We start from the raw sequence: 18,648 nt of genomic DNA, 5'->3' as shown, positions 1-18,648 counted from the left end.
TGGGCAACTTAGACATTGGCTACCTAAAATGAGGGGGCAATAAAGTCACGAAGTGATTGGCTTACAAGGTGTCAAAGGGGAGTTTAGTTTAATAGTGTGAGGGGGAAGAAAGCGTCCCCACTGAAAAGCTTTCATCTTGTCTAGATGGGTCTGGTTAAAAGAGATGGAGATAAGATTCTTATGATTCATTAGTAATTGTTATCATGACAAATTGCGACTGTCACAATTGTAAAGGTAGAAATTTTGTAATAAAAATGGGGGCGTGGTTAATCTTACAGTCCAGAAACAGAGGACCCTAGGACCATCAATGGAGAACAGCATGAGTGGAATGCAGGACCTTATCCAGAGAAACAGTGACACCAGAGATGGAGGCGGAGATGGGGACATGGAAAGGGGGAGTGGCTGAGGACTCGACTCTAGATTTATGGACAGAGAGGGACTAAGAGATAGTGGCTAGGACGTAGACTTGCAGAATGTGCCCGTTGGTGGTGTAAATTATTATATATGCCTGAGTGTTTTAAAAAAAAAGAGCTAAAGTGAATAGAGAAAAATACTGGTAACTGATGGTACATGGAGGGGTTTATAATCATTGTAATGAAATAAGGTATGATTTGTTGAATGTAAAACTGATGATCTGCCCTGTAAACTTTCACTCAATCCACAATAAAAACCTTAAAAAAAAAAAGGCCAACAGCAGTCTGTTTCTGCCCACTAATGCCTAAGATATTTGCCTTCAAGCATTCCATTCCATTCTGTTTTTTTTTTTTTTACAATTTCCAGTTTTCTAGATTCATATTTTGTACATTCTATGCTCTGCTTATTAATGGATGTTTGCTGTTTCTTCAAATTTTGAGTCATCACACACCAGAGAATGAAGGTCCTGAAGGCCTTAGCCCATCCACATCACGAAGGCCTGCCCTACTTTGAGGCGGCAGCTCTCCCCAAGTCATATTTTGAGTGTCTCCCAACCTACCTGAGGGACTCACCTCCCAGCACGAAATCAGACAATGAACCACTGCTCTTTGTAAGATTTCCACCTGCCATTTTTTAAGAAGGAAATGACGGGACTTTCTTTGTAATCTATCCTAGTCTGGAAGCTATCCAGCTGAAATCTGTCTGCTGTGGGTAGAAATACCAGTGGCGTAGCTTTTAGTATGAAAGCAACTCTCAAGCCACCACAATGTGACAAGATGACACACTAGTGGTGGTTAAAAAAAGAGGAAAGATTTTAAAGACCACACAGCCTTCGGTATGGGTTATGTCTCAATGTAAAGAAAACAAAAAATCCTCAGCACTGGAGAAAAGATCGAAGTTGTCAAAGACTTCGGGTTGCTTGCATTCCCCATCAAGCACTCATGGACGCAGCAGTCAAGAAATCAAATGACGTATTGCACTAGGCAAATCTGCTGCACGGGACCTCTTCAAGGTGTTCAGGAGTCAAGATGGCAGTTTGAGGAGTAAGGTGTGCTTGACCCAAGCTATGGAATTTTCAAGTGTCATGTGCATGTGAATGGAAGTTGGACAGTGAATAAGGAAGAGAATAGAAGAGTTGATGCATTTGAATTATGGTGCTGGAGAAGAATATTGAAGGTATCATGAGCTGCCGGAAGAACAAATAAATCTGTGTCGGAAGAAGTACAGCCCAAGTGCTCCTTAGACGCCAGATGGCCAGACTTCGTCTCTCATAGTTTGGACATGTCATCAGGAGGGAACAGTCCCCGGAGAAGGACATCATGCTTGTTGAAGAGGAGGACAGTGAAAAAGAGGGAGACCCCCAACGAGATGAGTTGGCACAATGGCAGCAGCATGTGTGAGGATGGCTCAGGACCGCGTGGTGTTTCGTTCTCTTGTTCAGAGGATCACTGTGGTTCGGTACAGACTTGATGGCGGCACCTAACAACAACAACCTTCCACCTTAAGACACGGACAACACGGGCAAAATAACCCTAAAGTGGAAGGAAATAGTAAAGGAGGGGGTGGAAATCCCTCAAATAGAAAATAGGAAAGCAACAGAGAAAAATCAATGGATCCAAAAGCTGGCTCTTTGAACAATTGATAAAACTGATCACTGTAGTTTGGACGAATTTTTTCCCAGACACAGAATTCAGTATTGACTTTTTTTCTTTACATCACTTTGAGAATGGCTTTTCCTTACATTCTGATGCAACTCAGCAACTGTTCTTGTTAGGTTTCCTGCACGGGATGTGCTCCCCACCCCACCCCACCCCCAACTTTTAAGATTCCTTCTTTCTTTTGATTTTTGATGATGCACCTCAGTGTGGTTTTACCTACATTCATCCTGCTTTGTGTCTGACAATCAGTATTGTTCGGGGCCATCAGATTGGTTCTCATAGCCCAGCCAGTCCTCACCGTCCCTTCCTATGCTTGAGCCTACTTTGGCTGTCCACAGTGTGAATCCATCTCCTTGGGGGGGTCTTCCTCTTTTCTACTGACCCTTTACTTTACCAAGCATAATGTCCTTCTCCAGGGACTGGTCCCTCCCGGTAACGTGGACGAAGTATGAGAGATGAAATCTCGCTATCCTGACTTCTAAGGAACATTCTGGTTGTACTTCTCCCAACACAGGTTTGTTTGTTCTTCTGAAAGTCTGTGGTATATTCTTTGCCAACACCATAATTCAAAGGCATCAGTTACTTTTCAATCTTCCTTATTTGTCCAACTTTTACATGCATATGAGACAATTGAAAATACCATGGTTTCAGTCATGTGCACCTTAGTCTTCAAAGTGACATCTTTGCTTTTTAGCACTTAAAAAGTATCTTTTACAAATTTGCCCAATGCAGTAAATCCATCATTTGATTTCCTGACTGCTGCCCCCACAGGCATTGAATATCGCTCCAAGCTAAATGAAATTCTTGACGTCTCTTTATTATGATGTTGCTTGTGGGTCCATCATGAGGAGTTTTCTTTGCTAAAGTGCAGACACCTTCATTAAAGGCTGGAGTCTGATTTTCATCATTAAGGATTTTAAGTCCTCATCACTTTCAGCAAGCAAGGTTGTGTCATCTGCATATCACAAGTTGTTGGTCTTCCTCCAATCCTATGTAGTCCAGTTTCCGGATTATTTGCTCAGCATACTGACTAAATAGGTATTGTGAAGGGACACAACCTGAACACACGTTTCCTGACTTAAAACCTTGCAGTCGTATGCCTCCTGTTTGAACTACACTTTGGTTTATACCTGGGGTTCCATTCTTTTAGGTTATCCATGATTTGTTGTGATCCAATTGATCACACCCACCCATTCCCAACCTATTTCCTGTTGTTCAGATTAACTGCCCTTGAGTTGGTTCTGGCTCATAGGGACCCTGTATAGGGTTCCCAAGGAGCTGCTGGTGGGTTTGAACCACCGACCTTGTGGTTTATAGTCCTGTGGTGATCCTGGGAGTTGTTTAGATTGGGTAATTTTATCTCTGGCCTGTCAATTCTGCTATCGAACCCATCCGCTGAGCTTTTTAGCTTGGATTTTGATTCTTTGTTGTATCATGTTACTTTTTGAGGCCAATTTTCCATTTGTTTCAAACATGTTTGTAATTGCTTGTGGGAACGTTTTCATGGCGGCTTCCCTGAAACATCTCCATCCACTTGGTTGTTGGTGCCTATTGTCTTTCATCACTCAAGTTGAGATGTTTCTAGTTCTTGGTCTGAGATGTGGTTTTTACCTTCGAAAGCTGGGCATTTTAGCTATTATGAGGCTCCGGATCATATACCTTCTCTATTAGTGGACCCCTGGCCATCACTTTAGCAGGGGAGGGGTTGGGGTGTTATCACTGCAGTTTCTGCTGGGTCAGGGGGCAGTTCTGCTAACACCATGGCTGGAAGAAATGCCTTATTACTTACTGCCTCCCAACTAGCCTTCTCTGAAACCCTGAGGTTGGCTAGTTACTGCTGGGTGGTGGTGGCCTTCTCCCCTAAAGCGGAGTGGGGTGGTCTAACTGCATCTGGCATTCCTGGTAGGGGTGTGTCTTGGTGTTTGGCCTGAGATCTGCTTCTCCTGAGCTTATGTGACCTAGCGGTCCCAGACCCTCCACCCCAATCCTGCCCTCAGTCCAAATTGTCCATGGAATGTGTCTGCCTCAGCCCTGGACATGAGGTGCTTCTCCTACACCCGCCCCCAGCCACAGGCTGTGGGGGGAGAAAACCCGACACAACAGCGGAGCTCACGTGTGGTTTAATGGGGGAAGGTTTGGGAGGATAGGGCTTTAGGAGCAGCGTTTACCAAGGTGATGTAAAAACAAGACATGAATCTCGACGTGACAGTAACAGTGAAGTTCCAAATTCCAAGCAGCAGTTTGACTCGTGTTCGTGAAAAACAAAAATGCTCACACTCGTCCGTAAACACACTCACACTTGGTGCTCAGGTGCCTCCACAGGGGCCGGGCCCAAAGCGGCCAGGGGCGGCATGCCCCCAGGTCCCTGCATCATAGGTACAGCTGGGCACCGCGGCCAGGGCCCTTGAACCTGGGGCCTGCCGTGCAGGGGCCGGAACCAGGCCCTGGACCCAGTGTTGGACATTTCCTGGGAGTGGATGAGGCCACTGGGCAGCTATCCCAGCGACACAATAAATACGAAAACCCACACGGCAGACCCCACAGAGAACAGCCGGCCTCGGGGGACCCTTCACAGACCAGGCAGTTCTCCGGGTCAGCCGGCTGGCCCGCTCGGTGCGGGAGCCAGGGCCCTACTTCTAGCAGCGGCCCGGGAGGCTGTGCGTGCATCAGGGCAGTGGTGTGGGCCCGGGACAGCGACGGTCGGGGCCGCGGGGCGGGGTCCCACCGGCAGGACCCTCCCCAGCCCGGCGCGGCCTGGGTGTGGTGTTGGGGGGCAGGGTGGGTGGTGGAAGCCATCGGATGGGGTGTCTGATGGGATGCAAGGGGCGACTAGCCCTCCCGCACACTGACCCTTGGCTCGGCCAGGGAGCTGTGGATGATGCTGATGACGGCCTCTAAGCCGTTGCCCTCCAGCAAGGTCCGGTGGTCACCCTCGATGACGTGCACGGACACCTTGCCGTCACACACCTGGGACAGGTTGTAGTCGCCACCCAGGTCATCCCTGTAGGCGTTGCCCACCTTGGCTCTCAGCAGAGTGACGTTGCCACGGTACTTGGCCTTAGGAGCATATTTCTCGGCCGCGCGCAGCTTGTGGTAGAAGGAGAAGGCCGCGAAGCTGAGCTCCTGCCGATTGATGCCTTGGTGGCTCTGGGCGATGAGGTCTGCTGCGACCGCCACACGCTGCTCCAGGTTCTTCAGTGGGAGCAGAGTCTCCAGCACCTGCGGGGGTGAGCTCTCAGCACGAGGCCTACGTGCCCCAGCCCCAGCCCCAGCCCCAGCCCCAGACGCACCCTGCTGTACTCGGCGTCAGTGAACTGCTGCACGAAGAAGCACATGGCTTCAGTCTCGGCCTCGGCCTCGCAGCCCGGGGTCAGCTTGGCTCGGTGGCTCTGCAAAGGGGAGTTTGTGCTGTCGTCAAGCAGGTACCTGAGGGTGAGCGGGCTGGCCGTGCAGGGAGAGCGGAGCGACAGACCTTTGCCCGGGACCCCGGCTCACCTGCGTGTAGGCCAGCACATAGGTGTGCGAGCCATCAAACAGGAAGAGGCTGTTGTGGGCGGGGCCCTGCTGGGCCTGGAGCTGAGAGCACATCTCGAAGGCCACGCAGGCCCCGTAGGAGTAGCCGGCGATGCGGTATGGGCCCTCAGGCTGCACCTGCCGGATGCAGTCCACATAGTAGGCAGCTAGACTCTGGATGCTGTCCAGAGGGGCGGCTGCAAATGCACGGGGTGGGGCTCAGTGGGGCAGCTATGGGCGGAGGCCCAGCCACCACCTGCCCCCCCGTGGCTGCACACCAGCTCCCACCTCGGGTGAACTGCAGGCCATAAGTGGGGATGCTCAGCCTGGCAGCCAGACTGCGGAAGACAGTGATGGAGCCCTCAATGGGGTGCACCAAGAAGAGCGGCCGCTCCGAACTCTGCACTGTATTGAGTCGCGTCAGTGTTGGGGCCTCGGGATTCACCAGCAGTGTGCTCAGGTTCAGCTGGGCCTGATGCTGGACTGCCGGGTCCTTTTCCTTGGGCCTGGGCGATGTCAGCTCTGTGAGAAAACGGCCTCGGTGAAGGCAGGTTGGGAGCGCCTGCACACGTGGTCACTCACGCACGCTCCAACCTGTCTTAGTGACTGCAGAACACGCCTACACTGAGGAGATGCAGTCAGCAAGGAGGGACCCTCCTACGAGGGCACCGGTGAGGGACCCTCCTGAGAGTCGGGGCACGCACCGTTGGCTGACGCCTCCGACGAGGACAGCTCAGTCAGCTTGCGCAGTGTGAGCTGCCGCACCTCCCGCATGGATAGCACCAGGTCGTACTCGCGCTCCAGCGTCTGCCGCACCTCCACGCCCATGAGCGAGTCCAGACCGAGGTCAGCCAAGGAGCTGTCCAGGCTGATGGCTGTGAGGTCTCGGATCCCTGGGGAGGCACATGCGCGGTCAGCACACAGGCCCTGGGGGAGCAGGATGCCTCTGCGCCCCCCTCGCTGTGCTCACCCAGGATGTGCGCCACAGCCTTCACCAGGTCCCGCTGGCCATCACCCTCGCCATGTGCAGCGGACTTTTTCTCGGCCAGCACGAAGCTGCTCAGCACAGGGTGGGGCTGGTTCAGGAAGAGATCGAGCACCTCCAGGCAGGAAGCAATGCGCTGGGGCAGCGTGCCGCCGATGACCGTGTCGTTGGTGCCCATGGCCTCCAGTATGATGCCAACGTCGCCAATAGCACCCCACTGCACCGCCAGGCCTGCAGGTGGAGGTGTGGGTGAGCAAGGGGGCTGGGGCTGGGGCGGGCAGCCCACCTGGGAGACCAAGGTGTGGGTGAGCAAGGAGGATGGGGCTGGGGCAGGCAGCCCACCTGGGAGACCACTGTGCCGGCGCTGCTCGCAAATCCGCTCCATGGCGGAGTTGGCGAAGCCGTAATTGGTCTGGCCGGCATTGCCGCGCCCACAGCTCACGGATGAGAAAACCACGAAGTAGTCCAGCTCGGGGCAAGCTTCCCGGGTCACCCTGCGGGGACAAGAGTCAGCCCTACCTGCCCACCCTTGGGGGCAGCTAGCTCGAGGATGAAGAGCCTGCGCTCCCAGAGTGCCCCGGGGTGGGCTCTGGCAGCGGGAGCCCATTCAACACGGCCAGCCAGCGGCCAAGAAGCATAAGGGCTCACCTGTCCAGGTTCAGTGTGCCGCTGTACTTGGGCTTATTAACGTCCTGGAAGAACTCCGGGGTTTGGTTCTCCAGCATGGCATCTCTCAGCACCTATGCAAGCAGGGCCTCAGTGGCAGCTCCACTGGGCCCCCCACTCCAAACCCTGCCCTGGACCCCTCTGCCCCCTGGCACCAGACACCCTGCGGAGCCAACTCTCACCATGGCCAGGTTGAAGACTCCCCCCACAGGCCCGAGTCGTGAGGCCTCTGTGATGAGGCCCCGTGCACCTTCCAGCGAGCTGGCGTTGCTAGTAGACACAAGCACCTGGACACCGTGGCGTCTCCACTCGCGGATCTGCTTGGCTTGGTAGCCTGTGGGGCGCAGGGCGCTGGACAGGCTGGCACGGGTGCACTGCCCTCACCAAGCCCCCTGGATCGAGAGTGCCCCCAGACCAAGCCCACACAGCCTCCTACCTGTCCGGATCCCAGAGCGGGAGGTCAGGACAAGCTTCTGAGCTCCCCGCAGCATGAGCCACTGGGCCAGCTCCAGGCCGAAGCCTCCCAGACCACCGGCAATGATGTAGCTCTTGTGGGCTGGGCAGAAGGTCTTGGAGATGGCTAGTGTCAGGGGGGGCTGACCAACCGGCAGCACCGTGCCCTGTTCCTCCTCTTGTACCTGCAGGTCGGCGGCACCACTGGTTCTGGAAGCTGCGTGAAGGGGCCCACCTGCCACCCACCACCAGCCCATCCTGGCCCGGGCCTCACCTGGACCACCACCTTGCCAATGTGCTTGCCCTGTGCCATGTAGCGGAAGGCGTCCTCCACCTGGTCCTTTCGGAACACCGTGCACTTGAGGGGCTTCACCACACCGTCACGGATGCCTGCCCGCAGCAGGGCCGCCACTTCCCGCCAGTCGGCGCCAGCGTCCTCAAAAAGAGCATCCAGTAGGATGCCATGGAAGGTCACGTTCTTCAGGAACACGGCCATGCCTGGGGGCGGGGAGCAGACGGGCGGATGGGCGGTTCACTCCCAGCTCCTTGCAGCAGCTACGCCGCCCCCTCCCCACCACATCGGCCCGGCCTCACTCACCAAGTGCGTGGTTGTTGGACAGGTCAAACTTGCCAATCTCGAGGAAGCGGCCGTGTTGGGCAAGACATCGAACGCTGGCCTGCAACTTCTCTTCCGCCAGGGAGTTCAGGACTAGGTCGACGCCTGTGAGACAGGCCAGGGGTCCTCAGGTTCTGCCCGCCACCGGCCCACCAGCAGGGCTCAGAGCAGGCACAGTCCCTCCCTCTGGGCCTTGGCTCACCTCGGCCTGCTGTGTGCTGCAGTACGTGCTGCTCGAAGGAGGTGTCCCGGGAGTTGGCGAAGCTGTCCTCGCAGAGCTGTGGGAAGCGGGTCTGCAGGTAGGCACGCTTCTCAGCCGAGCCCACAGTGGTGAAGACGCGGCAGCCCAGGCTGAGGGCGATGGCAATGGCGGCCTGGCCCACGCCTCCCGAACCAGAGTGCACAAGCACCGTCTCTCCTCGTCGGATGCGGCCTCGCACCACCAGCGAGTAGTAGGCTGTGGTGTAGACCACAGGTACCGAGGCCGCCTCTTCCAGGGTCCTAAGGGTGTGAGGGAACTGAGTCAGCTGGAGCTGAGCACTGAAGGCCCCCAGGAGCCCCCATGACCTGATACTCACCAGCCAGAGGGAACGTCCCAGAGGAAGTCCGGTGGTAGCAGGACAGAGGTGGCTAGACCTTCGGCGGGCACCAGCCCCATCACACGCTTGCCGTTGGTGTCTCGGCCTGAGAACTCCATGCCCAGCATGCAGTCCCGGGCAGCCCACTTGCCTGAAGGGAACCTCAGGTGAGCCCTGTGCACCCCAATGCCGCAGGGACCCTAAGAGCCCCCACATGCCCTCATGGGTCCTTCTCCTAGGGGCCCAGCCCAGCAGACTGTGTGGTACCTGGGATGGCGTCGGGGGACAGCTTGCCCGTGGCCAGCATGATATCACGGAAGTTGAGCGAGGCGTAGTAGATGCGGCAGAGCTGGGTGTTTGGACCAGTGGGTGTGGCGTGGCGCAAGGGTGAGCACACCCAGCGAATGGAGGAGAGATCCCCACGGGTCAGCACGTTCACAAAGGCGTGCTCCGTCTGCTCCTCTGGTTTGTCTGCAGGAAGCAGGAGGCCAGGCTGTCGGGGGCCAGGCAAGGACCAGAACCTGGACTGGGGGAGAGGGTGGGGAGGGGCTCACCTTGCTCTAAAGGGAAGTGGCGGAAGGCCCCCCAGGCGCCGTCGCGGTAGATGTTCATCATCAGGTCCCTCTGCAGCATCTTCTGCAGCTCTGGGGAGCTCGGGTCCACTGGGGGCACAGGCGATGAGCTACTGAGGTTGGACACTAGGACGCACCTGTGGACAGGCAGGACGTGAGGAGGAGGAGAGGGGTGGGTGACACAAGGTGGGGAGACGGCAAGGCGGAGGGGTCATACCGCACGCGGTGGCCCCCCGGCTCCTTGCGAAGACAGTTAACCAAACCCACGACGCCTGAGGTGGTGCAGCCAGTGGCTGTCAGCCACACTGGACGAGAGGAGCCGTCGGCCAGGATGTTCTGCGAGGGGAACAGGAAGGGTCAGCCTAGAGCGATGCAGGCAGGTGGGCGAAATGGGGGTGGGCGGGCGCTGACCTTCAGCGAGTCCACCCATCGGAAGCTGGTGTCCTCCACGGGTAGGAAGATAGGGCTCTCCGGGGAAGTGGGCCGGCGGCACAGAAAGAGGGCGGAGCCATAGAAGGAACGCTTCAGCCCCACCAGGCACAGGGAGGCCGCGCTGAAGAGGTCCTCCCACTCGTCCTGCGGGAGGTGAGGGGTCAGTGACTTCGCCCGCATGCAGGCCCCCGCCCCAGCCCCTCCCTGCAGGGCCCAGCACCTGGCTTAGGAGGTGACCTCCTGTGAGGAAGGTGACTGTCTCCCCCAGCATGTGTTCCCTGAGCAGGACGTGCAACAGGAGGAAACCGCCCTCCTTGAGGGCCGCTGCCATGTTGCGGATAGCCGTGGCGGGGTCGTCCAGGGTGGCCACGGTACAGTTGCACACCAGGAGGTCAGCAGCGTTCAGGCTGCCGGGTGCAGGCTCTGAGGGGTCCCACTGGTCCTGGGCCACGTCGTACTGTTGTAGGCGGGCTCGCACAGCCTTCAGGGTCTGTGCCTGGCAGTCGGTGGCCGTGTAGTCCAGCTGCAGCATGGGCTGCGTGTTGAGCATCCCCGGGATGCGGGCATACAGGTGACCCTCACCTGCCAGCACCTACAGGGAACAGCCTCCTGGACTAGCTGCCTGGGATCCCAGGACCACAAGGCCCTCTGTCCCGAGACTCGGGCACGCAGTCCTCATGCCCATACTCACCTCTACCACCTTTATCCGCAGACCACTCAGATTCTCCAGGGCAGTGTCCACACACGCCTTGAGGGCCCCCGCGTCCAGGAGACCAGCCAGTAGGGGGTCATCGGCCAGCAGGAGGCGCTCCTGGATCAGTGCTGGACCCAGTTCTAGCTGCAGGTTCCCATTGAGCTGCAACTTGCAGGCGGCTGCCAGCAGCCGCGCCACACCATGCGTCGGGGGGCCTTGGGGAGTTGAGGCCCCGCTCAGCCCGGGCACGGCCATCTTCAGTCCCTTCTGGGCTGCCTTGGTCTGCAGAGTCTTTGCCAGGCCTGGGGAAGGAGAGGCAGGCACTAGGGCCTTGGTCCACTGGGTCAGGGTCCTGGTGGGCTGGGGGCTCCAGGGAAGGCTGGGCCTCACCTGCACACAGTTGTAGCTCTGCCCGCAGGACCTCACTGTCCGCCAAGCACTCGGACTCCAGGTACGGTGAAAAACAGAACTTCTCCAGGACCGGGTTCAGCTGCTCCTGTTGGCGCCGTGGGGCCACCGTGGCGTGCAGGCGTGAGATGAGGACGCTGCCTGCCGACGTGCTACCCAGACAACTGTTCACCACCACGTCGGCTGCTGCGGACACACGGATGGACAGTGAGTGTGTGTGTATGTCGGGGGGCCGGGGGCTGCTGGGGGGGGGGCGCAGGGCTACCTTGTGCCTGGTCCCGCAGCCTCTGCTGGTGAGTGGTGGGGTCGATGTGGATGGCACCGATGCGGGTGGGGAGACGCAGGCTGCGCTGGGTGGAGCCCAGGATGGACATCTGCAGCATGGTGTCCAGGAAGGTCACCCAGTTGTCCATCCATAGCAGCTTGCCCGTCGTGCCTGCGGGGAGTCGGGGTCACACATGCCCTAGGGACCCCCAGCCCAGGACCGAGGAGTCCTCTGTGCACGAGTGAATAGCAAAGCCCACCTGCTGTCCACACTGACCCACCTTCGAGGTTGGTCTCCAGGATGCCCTGGAAGTGGGGGCCGTAGTCATAGCCACGCAGACGCAGCTCCTTGTACACGTCACCCTGGGCCAGGTGGAAGGTGGCTTTGGGGTCTGCTGGGGGCAGGCCATCACGGTTGTCGAAGATCTTGGGGTCGGGGTCTTCCCACCGCTGCACTTTTCCTGTGGGCGGGGCAGCGAGGAGCATTTCAGGCCCCAGCAGCGCACAGCAGCCCCCCACCAGCCCAGCAGCCCCCACAGCACCCCCACCCCGCAGCCCCCGCGGGACCCCCACTCACCGCTCACGATCAGGTTACCGTTCTCAGACACCTCAAAGGCACATGAGGCCTCAAGAAGTCTCACCTCCAAGGGCACAGTCCCTGTGGTCAGTAGGCACAGGTCAGTATGTCCTCCATCTAGGCTACCTCCCGCCCCCAGCTGCCTGGGACTCACCAGTCTTGGGCAGGATGGTGGCCTGATGCAGGGTCACATCCTCAAACACCACCGGCATCTGTTCCATGACCAGGCCCAGTGTGCGGGCCAGTGTCTTCCAGACCAGGCACAGGTAGCCGGTGGCAGGGAAGATGACACGTCCGTCAATGCAGTGGTCTACCAGATAGTGGTCAGGGGACTCGGTGCTGGTGTCTACGGGACACAAGGGTCTCAGTCCTCCTCTCCTGCCCACTGCCCGTCCACCTGCCCACCGGTCCGTTCACCCAAGGCCCCACACCAATGTTGTAGACAACGGAGGAGGAAGAGCTGGAACCATCGGGGAAGTCCCCTGCAGAAGGTACATCCCAGGTCTGGCTGTGGTCCCATTTGATGAGGGGCGAGATGAGCGGGGTACCCCGGGGGGCCGGGTACTCCACGGGCGGGAAGAGGCCATTGGGGTTGACGTCGATGCTGGTGAGAAGAGGAGCATGAGGGGGGCAGCGGGGGACTCAGCAAGCATCCCTGGGCACCCACTTCAAGACTTCTAGACGCCAAAGCGGGGTGCCCTGGCCCGTGCCTACCCAGAGAGGTGGAGCTTGCCGATGTTGGTGAGGAAGAAAAACAAGTTATCCGGATGGCCCTTCTTCATCAGCGGAGTGATGATGCAGCTGGACTTGAGGCCTCGCTTCAGGACAGCCTGGGGGGGCAGGCGGGGGCTGGGGTCTTTCCCTGAGGAACCCTCATCTCCTTACACCCATCTTCCCTTGTGAACCAAACCCCCCCACTCCCCGCCCCCGGCTCTTGGCCCACGTGGGCTGGTGGTGGCTCGCACCTGCAGCAGGGCGTGGGGTGCAATCTCCAACACCACGGCGTGCTCAGGCACATGCCGAAGCGCCTCCTGGAACAGCACAGGGCTCACAAGGTTGTTAACACTGTACTCGGCTGAGGAGGTGCGCGCCAGACTGCCCTGCCACTCAGCCTCGGGGATAGAGGTGCTGAGCCACCGTGGTGAGCGAGGCCGCGGCTGACGGATCACCTGCAGCAAACACCAGGTCAGTACCTGGGGGAGCAGTGTGTACCCCCCACCCCTGCACACACCCCTGCGCCGGTGCCCACCTGCTTCAGCGCCTGGAGCAGCGTGGGTGCGATGGACTCCATGAAGTAGGAGTGGAAGGCCATGCCGCCTGTCCGCACCTCCTTGGCAAACACGCCTTCCTGCTTCAGCTGCTCCACAAACTCAGACACAGCAGCCTGAGGAAAAGGCAGCATCAGGGCAGAGCGAAGGCCACCACAGGGGGACGCTGTGTCCCAGAGCTGCCTCCCAGCTTCCCCGACTCACCTTAGGCCCGGAGATGGTGACGGTGTCCTCGGAGTTGTGGCAGGCGGGCACCACGCCAGGTGGGCAGCGCTCTTTGCACTCGGCCCAGGAGAGGCCTGCGGGCAGGAGGAGGCTTGGTAATGACCACCGCCACACAGCCTTTACAAGCACTCTCTCCAGCATGTTTGATCTTGGGAAAGTGTCATTATCCCCGTCTCGGGACAGGTAATGACAGCCCTGCTCTTGGGGTTCCTTGGATCAGCCCGCCGGCAGCACCAGGTCGTCCCCCCCACCCCACCGCTCTCATCCAGTCCTGGGAGCTCGGGACTAACAAGGCTGAACACCTACCCACGGCCGCCATGGCGCCTGGCGGGATGTTGGACTCCTTGATGCACTGACCCCTCCAGTAGGCGGCCAGCAACGCCTCCTCCTGAGACAGGCAGCCATCTGCATAACCACAGGCCACTTCGCCCAGCGAGTGCCCGATGATGCCGTCTGGCCGCAGCTCCATGGCGGTCAGCAGGTCAATGAGCGCGATCTGGGGATGGTACCGTGTGTGCTCACGGGCAGCTCTCGCCGGCCGGCCCCTCCCCATGCCCTCTGCTGCCACCTCCCGGGGAGCCACGCACCTGAATGGCAGTGAGACAGATGAACGAGTTGACAATGTCATCGAACGTGCTCTCCTCAGTGCTCAGAAGCAGCTGCGATACCTTTAGCCCAAAGGGCTTCACAGCCTCGTCTGAGCGCAGGATGGACTCGCGGAAGCTGTCCAGGTGCATGAGGCTCAGTCCCATCCCGCGCCACTGCGTGCCCATGCCTGGTGGGGAGAGGGGCCGGGGGTTGGGGGCGGGCCAGGGGAGGCGCAGCCAGGGAGGGAGGGAGGGGAAGGACAGAGGCGGGGGCAGAGCTCACCTGAGCAGATGAACCAGAGCTGACGGTTAGTGCCCGGGACCTGCTGCACCTCCTGGCCACTGCCCTGGCTGCCCAGCACAGCGTAACCTCGGAAAGGCATGGCAGAGGTGGGGGTGGCCGCGAGGTCATTGAGCATACTAAGGAAGGCCAGGTCCTCACTGTGTTTCTGACCCTGCTCCAGCAAGCTCTGGACAGCCTCCAGAGTACGTCCACTGGCCCGCAGCAGTCGGGGCAGGGCGGGCAGGGTGGGTGTCGGGGGCCGCACAGCGTTGGGCTTGAGGATAACATGGACGTTGGAACCACCAAAGCCGAAGGAGTTGATGGCCACGAGGCCTCCACTAACCGGGAGGGGTCGGTCCACCACCCTCAGCTGTCCGTTCTGCAGCCCTGAGATCTCAGAGTTGGCATGGTGGAAGTGGAGGTTGGGGGCCCACAGCCCATGCTCCAGGGACAGCAGTACCTACAGCAGTGTGTGTGGGGGGGCAGGATGCATGGGTGGGTGGTCTCCAGCCACGTGCCAGTCTCACCATAGGACCACCCTAAACTCCCTGTACAGTCTACCCGGCAGGATCCACCCCACCAGGGCCTACTCTCTGCTTAGCTTAGAGCCAGGCAGGATAAGGCAGGGTGGGCTCCAGTCTACCAGGGGGTCCCCAACCTCCTTGGTCACGTGAATGGGCCAGCAGACATGTCCTCCCAGCACACAGCAGGCACACCCAACTGAGCCTGCCTGTCAGGTGGGGCCAGTGCCCTGCCTGCTGGCCGCCGGCCACATCCACCCGCATCTCTTCCCTCCTGTTAGAATCGATTCTCGCTACCCAGAAGAGACCAGCTGCTGCCTGTTCACAAGGCGGACAGTGACCACAGATGGCGTGAGCACCCTGCGGAGGAGCCTACCTTGGTGAGGGCGGCAAGCCCTGAGGCGGGTTCGGGGTGGCCCATGTTGGACTTGGTGGACCCGATCAGCAGTGGGCTCTGGCGGGTGGTACACAGGGCACGGACGATGCCATTCAGCTCCTGGGGGTCACCCACCTGTGGGGAGCACAGGAAGCTCATGGCTCCGTCCCACCACCTGTGCTGAGCAGGCAGGGGGCCGGCAGATGAAGCCTCACCTTGGTGCCAGTGCCGTGGGCTTCAATATACTCCAGGGACGCGGGGGTCAGTCCGACCGGTTCATAGAGCGAGCTAACCAGTTGCTCCTGAGCTTCTCCAGAGGGGAAGGTCACACCTGGGGAAAGAAATGCTTCAGACCAGGGGTGGAGGGCAGTGGTCACACCGTCTTTGAGCAACCCTGCCTCCCGGGGCCCACCTTGCTCTTTGTAGCCATCTGTGTTGGTGCCTGCGTTCAGGATGGTGGCGTACACCCGCTTGGCCAGGGACCTCTTGGTGAGCAGGACACTAACCACAGCCTCGGATCGGCAGTAACCGTTACCTGAGAGAACACAGCATCATCTCAGGGAATGGACACCCAGGCAGGGACACCGCCCCAGCTTGCTCCCGGCCCCCTGCTCGTGGGCTCACCGTCTTTATCGAAGGACTTGCAGGTACCCTCGGGACTAAGCATGCCCAGTTTCATGAACTGCACTGAGGTGTTGGGCTTTAGCAGCAGGTTGATTCCGCCCACGATGGCCGCGGGGCACTCCCCACGGCGGATGGCGTGGAAGGCGTTCTGCAGGGCCAGCAGGCTGGAGGAGCAGGCTGTGTCCAGGGCAATGCTGGGCCCTGCAGGGATGTGTCGTGAGGACTGTGCCCACCCGAGCACCACGCTGAACAGGCACTGGGGCCGGGGGCCCGGCCTAGCTCACTGAAGCACCCCATGGGGCACGCGTACACACTGGCCACTCACCTTTGAGGTCGAAGAAGAAGGACAGGCGATTGGCCATCATGGCCCGCTGGCAGCCCACCATGCTGTAACCCACAAGCGTCTCGGGGTCCCGGCTCAGGGCCTCGGAGGCCTCAGAGCCGCTCACGCCCACCCAGACACCGGTGTTAGTACCTCGCAGGGACGCCGGGTTGATGCCTGCCGGAAGCCGAAGTCAGACCCCATTAAGGCAGGTACACTCCACTCACCCACCAAAAAGGAGACAGGGAACAGGCCCAGTCTGTGTGCCAAGCCGGGCGGTGAACAGCCCAGGTGGGAAACTGAGAATGGAGCCATGGAGGAAATGGGCACTAGACGGGGCTGTGGGCCTGCTCGGGCCCTGAGAGCAGGCCGGGGGAGGACAGAAGGGAGCATTGTCTCAGCAACTCCCCTGCTCCGGTGCTGCAGCAGCAGATCTGGCAAACCCTGCTGGCCAGTGAGCGCCTGCCCTCCAAGGCCGTGGGAAGGCCACGATAAGGGGTCAGAGGAGACAAAGGCCGAGTGTCCAAGACTCGGATGGAAAAGACGAGGCCAGCCTGGGGAAAAGGCCTTGCCCGCACCCAGCATCACACCCATCAGACTCAGAGGGAGCTTCAGAGACAGGGAGGAGGCCTCAGCTGGCTCCCCCTCTGCCACTATGAAAGACCCAACCCAAGCAGAAACTCAGCGAAGAGGGACAGGCATAATGCCCTCAAGGGGAGAGCAAAGGACAGGAGGCAGGCACGAGGCTGTGCAAATACAGGGATGCGGGCTTGCGTAAGGGACGTGGCTGAGTTTCTTCAAGTCCAAGGGATGCCCAGTCTCCTTTCCATCTGCCATCTATCCTGAGATCCAGGAGGCCAGTGTATAAACCCCCATGCTGGGAGGTGGCAGGCACCCCACATCTGCACCTCAAATGCCCCATTCTGAGCACAAGTCACTCAGAATCCCCCTGCCCTCCCCCCAATGACTTCCTGGCCACCCACCTCCATCCAAGATGGCTTCATAGGTGACTTCCAGCAATAGCCGGAGCTGAGGGTCCATTGTGTGAGCTTGCTTGGGGTGGACCCCAAAGAAGGAGGCGTCGAACTTGGACAAGTCCTTCAGCTTTCCTGACCGCCGGGGCAGACCGTAGAGCCCTGGGGGACAGGTGGGTGGGAGGGGGGCACAGGTTGTTCCTCCAACCCAGGCACCAGGAAGCTAAGTCTCAGGACCAACCAACCATAGAGTAAGAAGCTGGGAGGAGAGCCAGGCGGGAGAGGGCTCAGGCTCCATGGGGTCTGTAGTCCACTAGGCAACTGTGTGACCCCCGAGCAAATCTGCTAGAGACCCCTGTTGGCCTGCCCCTCCCGGCCCCAGCACGCTGACTCACACCTGCTGATCAGGTAGGGCCGCCCTGGCTAAGGCGGGGCGAGTCAGGCAACTTCCTGAAAGTGGGTCTTATCTGACGGTTGGGACATTTGGGTTAGACTGGCCTTCCCCACTAGGTTTCCCAGCCAGCCTCCCCCAATACTTGTATACCCCAGCTGCCCCAGGCCTGTCCACCCACCGGCCTTCCACCTCCGGTCGTCATCTGTGACCATGTCCACACCACCGATCAGGTTGTCCCAGAACTCCTGCAAGTTCTCAGACTCCGGGAGCTTCCCAGACATGCCGGCAATTACCACCTCCTCCATGGTTGACCTGGGGAAGGTGGGCAGGTGTGAGGGCCCCAGGCCTGGCTGACCCCGGGTCCGGAAAATCCCACAGCAGGCAGGACCACGTGGGTGCAGCCCCTCTCTCTACAGCGTGTTCCCACCAGAAATCGATTTGGGGTTACGGAACATGAGCTGGGGGTGCTCTAAAGACAGATAATGAGGAGGGAGCTGGCTCGAGGAAACGGAAGGGTCAGGACTGAGGGGCTGGGGAAAAGTGTCCACTCCTGCTGGCCAGCTAGTCTTAGGCTCAACTTCCACAGGTCACCCTGGCTTCCGGATCTGTGTGTCCAGCAGTGCCTGGATGGTGCCCTCAGGCCTGAGCACTCAGAATGCCAAGGCAAAGCTCTGGGGGAAAGGTGGCCCCTGTCCCACTGGGGGCAGACCATGTGCACCGGGCTCTGCAGACCAGGCCAAGGCTCCTTGCCTGCTGCCCATCCTACAATGGGAGCCCCCAACTTAGGTCTGAGAAGGGACCCCAGAGCCAGACCCACTCCAGGGCTCCTGAACAGGCTCTTGGACAAGGGCACTAGCAGGGCTGGCCCTGACATCTTTGCCCATCCCCCGACCCTGGGAGACTTCTTCCTGTGAGCAGCCAGGCTTCCTCTCCGCCAGCACCCCCACCAAGGTAAAGGCCTTTGCCACTAGGGGGGGAGGGGGTCCACTGTTTGGCCTACTTGCTATTCCCGCAGAGTTCTGGCTGAGAGCGACGGTGGGAGCCTCAGGCTGCTAGCCTTTCCGGGTGGTTCCAACATCAGTCAGCCAGAACTCCACCAGCACCAGGCGGGGGTGGGGCGGTAGCGCCCGGGGCAGTTCCCACGTGACAGGGACCCTCCCCCCCCTCCCCCAGCCGCCGCCATCCTTCCCAGGGTATTCGGTAAGACGGCCCTTCCCAGGGTTTGGTCCAGCCTTCGGTGTCCC

General features: G+C 59.3%; 1 protein-coding gene across 1 annotated transcript; it reads right to left on the bottom strand.

The window, feature by feature from the left end:
- Positions 1 to 4,901: 4,901 nt before the first annotated feature.
- Positions 4,902 to 17,712, bottom strand: FASN (fatty acid synthase). The gene is made up of 40 exons (XM_006869484.1): positions 17,583 to 17,712; positions 17,020 to 17,172; positions 16,040 to 16,213; positions 15,715 to 15,915; positions 15,503 to 15,625; positions 15,306 to 15,421; positions 15,091 to 15,225; positions 14,194 to 14,653; positions 13,911 to 14,098; positions 13,630 to 13,819; positions 13,303 to 13,397; positions 13,080 to 13,214; positions 12,796 to 12,999; positions 12,545 to 12,660; positions 12,262 to 12,434; positions 11,985 to 12,176; positions 11,831 to 11,911; positions 11,535 to 11,714; positions 11,255 to 11,425; positions 10,972 to 11,175; positions 10,579 to 10,883; positions 10,108 to 10,479; positions 9,867 to 10,031; positions 9,673 to 9,791; positions 9,438 to 9,592; positions 9,151 to 9,354; positions 8,884 to 9,034; positions 8,508 to 8,806; positions 8,288 to 8,410; positions 7,964 to 8,187; positions 7,673 to 7,874; positions 7,419 to 7,570; positions 7,219 to 7,310; positions 6,913 to 7,064; positions 6,556 to 6,801; positions 6,290 to 6,478; positions 5,874 to 6,107; positions 5,568 to 5,782; positions 5,363 to 5,461; positions 4,902 to 5,291 (listed from the first exon to the last, which is right to left on the bottom strand). Exons 1-40 carry the CDS (start codon positions 17,707 to 17,709, stop codon positions 4,902 to 4,904), a joined length of 7,506 nt encoding a protein of 2,501 aa, XP_006869546.1. The 5' UTR covers positions 17,710 to 17,712.
- Positions 17,713 to 18,648: the final 936 nt, after the last annotated feature.

Source organism: Chrysochloris asiatica, unplaced genomic scaffold, assembly GCF_000296735.1.
Source record: "Chrysochloris asiatica unplaced genomic scaffold, ChrAsi1.0 scaffold00132, whole genome shotgun sequence".
Classification (NCBI taxonomy): domain Eukaryota; kingdom Metazoa; phylum Chordata; class Mammalia; order Afrosoricida; family Chrysochloridae; genus Chrysochloris; species Chrysochloris asiatica.
This window is presented reverse-complemented; position numbering and strand designations above follow the sequence as displayed.